General features: G+C 39.1%; 1 protein-coding gene across 2 annotated transcripts in view; it reads right to left on the bottom strand.

Moving 5' to 3' along the window:
* Positions 1-225: 225 nt before the first annotated feature.
* The window catches only part of LOC309839192 (membrane-bound transcription factor site-2 protease), a 39,305-nt gene continuing 29,769 nt past the window's right edge, over positions 226-9,761 (bottom strand). For both annotated transcript variants that reach the window (XM_082680840.1, XM_082680841.1), the window contains 4 exons: positions 5,221-5,315; positions 4,660-4,855; positions 3,073-3,148; positions 226-1,724 (listed from right to left, as the gene is read on the bottom strand). In XM_082680840.1, the coding sequence (XP_082536966.1) occupies positions 1,502-1,724; positions 3,073-3,148; positions 4,660-4,855; positions 5,221-5,315 (590 nt within the window). In that variant the 3' untranslated portion in view covers positions 226-1,501. The remainder of the gene's footprint in view (positions 1,725-3,072; positions 3,149-4,659; positions 4,856-5,220; positions 5,316-9,761) is intronic.

Raw genomic sequence — 9,761 nt, 5'->3', positions numbered from 1 at the left:
TCAATATATAATTTCTGTTTAAGAAGGCAGGCAGATTTATAATACAATCTAAAGTTTCCTTAAAAATGGTTAAAAAGTTTTAGTGCCTAAAAAGCAACTCAGTGATCTGAAAGAGGTGAACCCCACGAATACCTCAATTAATGAAAAACTTGGATACATGACTAGTCATGTTCTTGAGTATATGAGAGAAGCAAATATTTTTCATCAAAGAAAGAGCTTGCTCATATACTTCTAATACCAACAGCTTCACACTGGCCTATTGACTTCCCAGATCTTCCAGGGCTGCATCTCCAGTCCAAAAGATCTCAAACTAGGCAGGGCTCTTTTGGGCTCAAGAGGCAGTTCCCGGGCACTGGCAAATCCACATTTGTACTCACATGCAGCCATACTCACTCTACTACCAAGTCTTTCGTGGACCCACAGAGGTAGCTTAGGGGAAAGATGGAAAGCAAGGACTACATATTTAATTACCCAACACAGAGAAACATCGGAGCCACTGGTGAGGACAGAGTATGGTTCAGGGCTTAAGGTAATTGCTTCTTTTTTTTTTTTTTTAAGGTAATTGCTTCTTGAAGACAGGGACCTAGGAGCTAGGCCCCAGATAGCTCCAGCAGCACAAGAGAAAATACCTACCCTGGAAGGATTCCAAGCTTTGAAGCTCTGTAGAGAACAGTAACCCAGACTGCAGAAGGTCCTGTGATCTGTCTTGTGACCTGCCGCAAGACCCACCTGGCTCATTTCTGAGGTTCACCCCTAACTGTCTCAGCTCACATACTGCAGGTGGCAGATACTTCTGCAGCTCACTCTGAATGTCAAGGGTAGTGTTGCTTTATGAGAGTATAGGGACATATTATCAAAGAGGCAACTCTTGTGGGGCAAAACATGTCTCACCCTATTACAGACCCTACTTCCTCTTTGTTCATTTATTTGGCATCATTTGACAAAGATTTTCCCTTTCATGTCAGCGGATTCTTTTACAGAATTTTATTAATTTAATTGTAATCAGACCTCAGTTGTCAGAGTACAAAATAATACACAATTTAATTTAAAAATACTTTTCAAACAAGACAAGGGACAAGAGATATAGACCAAGAAAATGCTCACCTTTCCACTTGGCCAAAGTCTGGTCTCCTTCAAATCTGGATTAATGATGCTTTTTCAAGAAGTTTTTCCCAATTAATCCTACCCAATTCTGTTTTCCTTTACATTATTTCAACATGATACGTAGCCACACAAAAATGGTTTAACATGAATTTGCACTTGTTTAGGAATTGTTCCACAAGCATCTGAAGGTTGTAGGTTCAGTCTTTAAAACTAGAATGTAATCAGGGACTATGCCTTTCATTTCTTCTGTTTATCCCATAGTTTGGATACTCTGGATAAAGAACTTAAAGTTGTTGGCTAAAATGTAATTTTAAGGAAACACTTTATATTTCACACCAAGTAAGGTTTTCAATACTGTATATTGTAACTCAGAGATTCTATCAAATGAGTGCAGATATTACCGTGCTGTAACCATCCAGAGTCCCAGGGTCACATTGGCAGCCAAAAGTATACTGCCACCAAGCAAGATGAAAAATCCTATCAGATCTTTGACATCATTGTCTCCAATCACTGAGGTAAGAGTAGCATCTAGGAAAGAGTTTAAAATCCATTGTCCGTCCAAAGCAAAGCAGGGCACTGCATTAACAATAGCCAGAGCTCCCGAGAGGGAAATCAGGTACCTGGTTAAAATCGGTTAAGGAGCTTACGGCGAGGTCTGAGGGCAAAGCACATTTGTGGGAGTCAGAAGCAGGCATTTTACCAGGACTGGATTTGAGATTACAGGTGACTTCCTTCCTTTCTTTAAATCTCTGCTTACCAGTATACACCATTGCTTCTTAGATCTCTACTATTTAAAACAAATGACATATTATTTCGAAGTTCAAAAACCTTGACTAGAAAAATAAAGGCCAACCACTTGTAGACCAAGACAATCTGTAATGAACTCCTTCAGAAGACTAACTCTTTCTAATTCTTTAATTATACATCAAGAGAAAGGAATAAGAAATAAGGGAAAATTACTTTTTGATCCTTACGAAGTATACGTTATATTAGATATATAAAGATTTTGGCCCCTTGAACTCTATTTTACTATCATCTGTAAGGTCATAGTGTAAATATCTCTGAGAAAAAGCTGTAGTCTACAAGGTACAATTTTGACTGTACACATTTTTTAGTAACTCATTTGTTAACTAATTTGTTACTAATTTGCTCATTTGTTTTGTTTCATTTTTTTTTGCAAATCATTAAGGAAAGAAATTAAAGATTTAAAAGTGACAAAAATAAAGAACCTTTCCAAACTGTTCAGTTTATTGAAATTCTATATAATAACCAATTAAAATTTTTTTTTACATGCAAATATAATATGCTAAAGAACACATGAGATTTTGTCCTCTGAATGCTATTTTAGTATTGGAAACCAGTTTGATCTCCCTTACGCATTCCTCCACTTGATCAGAGCCAACAGGCTCAGAAGGGGTGGAATTCATCACCGCATCAGTAGCTGAAGCGTTCATCCTTTATAAACGTACTAAAAGGTTTTATACCCCTAAATTCAACTCTCAATTTGTATTCTAGGTTCCTTCCCTTCGACATCTTAACCTTTCTCTCCTCCCAATCAATCTTTCTTCTCTGACTTCTTCCTCCCTAGGTACAATCTGATCTTTTTCAACTTTAAAGTCTCTATTTTTGGTATTAGCAGTTAACTGATACTTGTAAGGTCTGTTCATGCTCTCTAATCAAGGTAAAACTAATGAAGTTCCAAGTAGCACTTTTTTTTTTTTTTTTTTTTTGCGGTACGCGGGCCTCTCACTGTTGTGGCCTCTCCCGTTGCAGAGCAACAGGCTCCGGACGCGCAGGCTCAGCGGCCATGGCTCACCGGCCCAGCCGCTCCGCGGCATGTGGAATCTTCCCAAACCGGGACACGAACCCACGTCCCCTGCATCGGCAGGCGGACTCTCAACCACTGCGCCACCAGGGAAGCCCCCAAGTAGCACATTTTAAAAACATCTTTCACGCCAGAAAGGATACTTGACAAATGTCTCCACAACCACAGGCAGATCTATGCTTAGAAAGTTGAAACGTGGAATAAAACTGGTGATGCTCACTAAAAAAGAAAAATAAGAAATAATATTATTTATACAGATAAGCAACAGCATTATGAATTTTACCATATGACTAAAAATTGGGCTAGCCTATTAAATTGATTGAGAAAGCCCTTCCCAAACATATGCAGGCAGGCTCTATGGCCCACATATAAAAGCAATTGGCAATTCTAGAACATCTAATAAAAACAGTGGAATACAGAAATTCATGTCTCAGTGTACTTATATTTTGAGGTGCGAATATGATAAAACTGATTATATACCAACTATGACTACCAAATACAGAGATTGACTTTAAAAATACAAAATATTTTTCAAAATATTTTTCAAAGTATTCCATTTATATGAAATGTGCAGAAACAGGCAAATTTGCAGAAACAGAAAGTAGATTAGTGGTTGCCAAGGGCTGGGGGTGGGTGGGTGTAGAGAAGTAGAATGACTGCCTAATGGGTATGGGCTTTCTTTTTGGGGTGATGAAAATATTCTGGAACAAGACTGTGGTGATGGTTCCACAACTCTGAATATATTAAAAACTACTGAACTGTACACTTTATTTTTTATTTTTAATTTTTTTTAACATCTTCATTGGAGTATAATTACTTTACAATGGTGTGTTAGTTTCTGCTGTATCACAAAGTGAATCAGCTATACATATACATATATCCCCACGTCTCCTCCCTCTTGCATCTCCCTCCCTCCCACCCTCCCTATCCCACCCCTCTAGGTGGTCACAAAGCACAGAGCTGATCTCCCTGTTCTATGCGGCTGCTTCCCACTAGCTATCTATTTTACATTCGGTAGTGTATATATGTCCATGCCACTCTCTCACTTCGTCCCAGCTAACTGTACAATTTAAAAGGGTGAATTGTATGATATGTGAATTATATTTCAATAAAACTGGTAAAAAAAAGGAACATAAAAAAAATCTTGTACAACAAAATAAGTTAGACTGTATGATCTTCAGCCATATGGAGAAGCTATATGTTTAATCCAATCATGTTGCCACTGTTAAAACAATTATGTTGGCCCGGTTTTGAAATTATATTCATATAAAATTCATGTGTCATGCACAAATTACTTTATCATCATTATCACTGTGATTCCAATCGCTTCTCGGCCTTTTGGCTAAGATCAAGTGTAGTATCACTATGATTCCAGGCATTCTTTGACATATGCTGCTCTTGCTACTGTTTTGGGAGCTTGGATAAATTTAATAAACGCTCAGAGAATATCTTAGAGATCATCTATGTGATATAAACGGTAGTGAAGGAAAAATGCGTCATGTGTCACTCTCCATAGGCAGACATGGTGTTCAGCTCCATCTTGCTTTATAAATTCAGATTATTTTCCTACTGCTTAAATTTCATTTCGTGCTTAAGAACAAGTTAACAAGACTTTGAAAAGTGATCAAATATAATAAATAAAATTAATGCAAGATGTGTACTGAGTTGCTACCACTGAGAATATATGCCATTGTAGCGATATTCTGAGGGTCTACCACAATAATACCCACCTGTGTAGTGAAGGTGCAGTGGATGTCCTACATACAACATATCGATTTGAGGTGGGTGTTTCACTTTTATTAAGCGAGTATGAGTTTCCAAAGAAGGTATTATACAGAAACTTGAACTTGAGCTTTTTTTACAATCTTTATTGGTTCTACAAACTTGGGTGGCTTCCACTGCTTTCCGGGCAGGTAGACATGTATGCTAGGGATAGAACATTAATTAGTCAATATTAAAAATGACTTGTTAACAAGAAAAACACCAAGTTACATTACTTCAATATCTTTCATGTCACCTAGCATATTAGGAATGAAGCTCACATAAAGGAAATGCCATTTATGTGTATCTACTATAAATTAGATTCAATTATTCCACTTTGGCCAAATAAGATATTACCATTATAAAATTTTTAAAGATTCTCAGATGAAATATGACATGTGAAATGTAGAGATTTTAATAAAATTATACAAAGCAAAAGGGCAATGGTTTTGTAGATTCCATTTTAGTTCTATATGCTTATTTTGTAATAATTATATCAGGCAAGCAAGACTGCTTCAGGGACAACTTACCAAACGCTTATTAAAATTATTTCTATAGGAAAAGCACACATCTGTAAGGCTGTGATTGTTACAGCATTCAGTCGAACCGTCTAGCCGTTTGTATGCTGAAGAGAAATGGTTTATTAAAATCTGTTATTAGAAAAAAGAATCCATTACACAGAAGTACATTTGTAATAAGAATTTTGCTTTCAAGACAAAAATAATTAAGTAAAATGCATATGAATTCAGAAACAACTGTATAATTGACAGTTCAGCTTGTCAGCTACTCACTGCAGAGTTTGATTTTACATTATAAAAAGAGATACATCCAATTTGAAATCAAGAAGCATCAATTACCCTAGGTTAGTTGTCTTCATATAAACTTACCCACTCGTAAAGCTGGAGTTCCAGGGTCTCAGTAGGTTTTGCAATAACTCCAGGTGGTCAAGCACAAATATTTAATGAGCCACTATTAGATGTCCTAATGCTGCTGATCCACTGATCCAATTTCACTACTGAACTCCTGTGCTGTGCTGTTAGCACAGTGAGCTAGAGCAGGGGGTCCCCAACCCCGGGGCCGCGGACCGGTAGCGGTCCACGGCCTGTTAGGAACCGGGTCGCATAGCAGGAGGTGAGTGGCGAGCGAGCGAGCGAGCGAAGCTTCATCTGCCGCTCCCCATCGCTCGCATTACCGCCTGAACCATTACTCACATTACCACCTGAATCACCACCCCTGCCCCCTACCCTGGGGAAAAATGTCTTCCACAAAACCGGTCCCTGGTGCCAAAAAGGTTGGGGACCACTGAGCTAGAGGATGCCTAAGAGACTCTCATCCCTAAGGACATCATATCAAATATCTCTCCCACCTCCAGGCTTATCTTGAGGCTTTCCCCACAGAACCAGGGCAGCCCAATTGGACCCCACAGATATGCACATATTTGCCTGCATACTAGTAATCCAGTTACCATTTTTGGAAGATAACAGAAACAGGGCAAGTATCCCCATTATTCATTTATTTTTTCAAGTTCTTTGGTAGACTGCTTCTCTTGTGTCTAGGGTAGAATAAGGAAGCTAAATCACTGTTACAGCTGGGACAAAAATTTTTTTCCATATATTTATTTTGGAAGGTTTCCTGCATTCAGCACATCAAACCTGTAAAGCAAAATCGATGCGTGGGGACTTCCCTGGCAGTCCAGTGGTTAAGACTCCCAGCTTCCACTGCAGGGGGCACAGGTTCGATCCTTGGTCGGGGAACTAAGATCCCACATGCCACGGGGTGTGGCAAAAAAAAAAAAAAAAAAAGAGAGAAAAAAAAATTGATGTGTGGCAAGGACCAATTAAACTTAGAATCTTATATACCTACTACCATACTCATATGTGCTGAAGAAGAGAAAGTAAAGTTATCCCCGATTTCCAATACTACGAAAAGCATTATTAACAAGAGTGCCTTTAGGAGTGCTGGCGTGAAAATGGTTGTTGATATGCAATCTGACTTTATAAGGATTTTATATTTCAGGCAAAGGTTTCTGTTTGTTTTTAAATCTTTTCTTTTTTTCTTCTAGATCATTTGGTTAGACTGGATGTCCTTAAACACGCACTGTTGCCAACGCGAAGAACAAAACAGAGGTGAAATAAACTAACAGATGCATCAATTTCTCCTCTGCAATGGCTAGCTGTGTGGGTAGTTTTGCCTTGTTTTCTTACCATAACTGAATGGGTATTTAAATTCTGGGTGATGAGTAATATTTAAAATATGAAAGCAAACTGTGAACATCTAATGGCACAAACTTGTGCCTATAATCACTCATCAGCCCTAACGGTAAACTATAAGGTAAAAAGGTGTTTAGGATTAAAAAAAAAAAAAAAAAAAAGATCCAGGCAAAAGCCCTCAGTATTTTTTCTCATCAGTTGCCAAGTCGCACCAATTTTTACCTTCTCATTATTTTTCTCTTTATTCTCACTAAAGGGTAGACTCCAATTCTTTCTCACTTGACCCATTTGAAGAGAGTACTAACGCATCTAGTTTACCACCTAGCTCTCATATGCAAACTTGTCCTACATACTGAATGCTTCAGATTAACCTTCCAGTGTAGAACTCTGAGAATGTAGCTCTTCTAATCCAAATATCCAAAGACTCTGTGCTGCTCCCAAACAGTCTAAATGCCATAGCCTAAAACATAAAGACTTCTACTTTTTTTTTTAGTCACCTTAGCTCATACTCTTCTCTTGCTGAACCAAATTATTAGCAGTTCCCTGACCAACTTCTAGTCTGTGGCGCCGAGGTTCATTTATATCGGTCTCCTGAAATTAAACTCACTGTTGAGGCCCAGCTCAAGAGCTGCTGCTATGAAGCCTGTCCTCATCTTTTCAGTCAAGACTGACTGCCATCAACTCTCACAACTCCCAATACTTTTTGTCATTAATTATATTTAACCTTGTACCGTAATGTGGGCATGGTCTAATTCTTTGATTAGACTGTGAGGTCTTTGAGGGAAAAGTTTCTCAGTATCTTATATAAGGTGAATAACTCAATATGCACTGAATACATAAATGGTGTTCTATGCCACTTGCCTTTGTATCAGTAATGATTTTTAAAAATTTACATCTGATGCTTGATTCTTATTTTTTCCTGGAGGAATGTATGCAACACAGAATTGAAAAGTCAAGAATTTGATATCACTGTTGATATAGCATGTCTGATAATACAACAGCTTAAAGGGGCCAAGCAGGTATCAAATAAATGAAGTGGATAGTGTGTGGAAAAAATAGGAAATGGTGGGGGTTGTGATGAATTAGAGAATACATACCTTGTTCTAGGCCACTCAACTTGGGGCCGAGAGTCAAGAGATCATCTATTTTATTCCATGAGAAAGAAGTCTGGACCCTCATGTGAAACCTTTTCTTTTTTCTTTTTGGCCGTGCTGTGCAGCATGTGGGAACTTAGTTCCCCGACCAGGGATTGAACCCGTGCCCCCTGCAGTGGAGTCTTAACCACTGGACCACCAGGGAAGTCCCGAAACCTCTTAAATATTGGCAGCCAATTAAGAATTTTAAAAATATTGTGCAAGCCAAACCATACACATCTGTCAAGGCTGGCTGGATTTGGCCTCTAGGTTACCACCAATTTGTGACCTCTAGGTTATGGCTTCTTCCTATGGTGATTAATCCAATTAAAACATAAACTGATGGCTATGGCTACCATGACAAAATGAAGTGCCTCCTGACATACAGAATTTCCCATTATTTTGTTATCATGTGAGAAGTAAACTTGATATTTCTCTGTTTATCAATTTAAAAAAAGTTGTACATTTAAAAATGTATTTTATTTTAGAATCTTTTCTACTGGATCACATTAAAGGACAAGTCACTTAATTTCTGTGACTCAATTCTTAACCTATAAGACGGGTATGCCAGAGGTAATTTTCACATTAGTATACTGCTATCAACATGAGAGACCAATCCAATTCTACTTTGGAAGGCACATTCAAGACTGCAATGGGAGGGCTTTCCTGGTGGCGCAGTGGTTGGGAGTCCGCCTGCCGATGCAGGGGACACGGGTTCGTGCCCCGGTCTGGGAGGATCCCACATGCCGTGGAGAGGCTAGGCCCGTGAGCCATGGCCGCTGAGCCTGCACGTCCGGAGCCTGTGCTCCGCAACAGGAGAGGCCACAACAGTGAGAGGGCCACGTACCGCAAAAAAAAAAAAAAAAAAAAAGACTGCAATGGGAGGTCCCAGAGGCATTCATGGCTTCAGTTTAACTCTAGGAAATTAGAATTCTCCCTTAAATCTCCCCAGACTGGGAAAGAATTAGGGAAATTAAGACCAGAACAGTTTCATAATTCCATTACAAGGAGAACCTGCATATTCTGAATGTACCCTAAGATGGGCCCTAAGATACTTGTAGAAATAGTCTAGTCTTCAAAGGATGGTCTAGACCAGAGGTAATTTTGGAATAAGGCTGGAAGGAAGAGACTTTTTCAATCTATAGTTCACAGTACTCACTACTTTTTACATCACTAAAATGAATTGAACAATTTTCTTACCCTAGTTTAATAAATATATAAATGTAACTAGAGTTCCAATATAGGCATGCAAACCTATTTATTCTATTTATTTATTTATTTATTTATTTACTTATGGCTGCATTGGGTCTTCATTGCTGTGCATGGGCTTTTGTGGCGAGTGGGGGCTACTCTTCGTTGCAGTACGCAGGCTTCTCATTGCAGTGGCTTCTCTTGTTGTGGAGCACCGGCTCTAGGCACGCGGGCTTCAGTAGTTATGGCTCGCGGGCTCTAGAGCACAGGCTCAGTAGTTGGGGCGCACGGGCTTAGCTGCTCCGCGGCATGTGGGATCTTCCCGGACCAGGGATTGAACCCATGTCCCCTCCACTGGCAGGCAGATTCTTAACCACTGCGCCACCAGGGAAGTCCCTTTATTCTTAGTTCTATGGTAGAATTTATACCAGCACCACCTAGTACCAAGTAGTTAAAAAATTATAAACTCTCTCTCTCTCTTCAATTGGTGAGAGCAAAGAAACCTTGGATGATACCTTGATATTCACAATGGGAGAA

The sequence above is a fragment of the Grampus griseus genome, assembly GCF_964374135.1.
Source record: "Grampus griseus genome assembly, chromosome: X".
Taxonomy (NCBI): Eukaryota; Metazoa; Chordata; class Mammalia; order Artiodactyla; family Delphinidae; genus Grampus; species Grampus griseus.
Note: the sequence above shows the minus strand (reverse complement) of the source record. Positions and strands in the feature narration are given on the sequence as shown.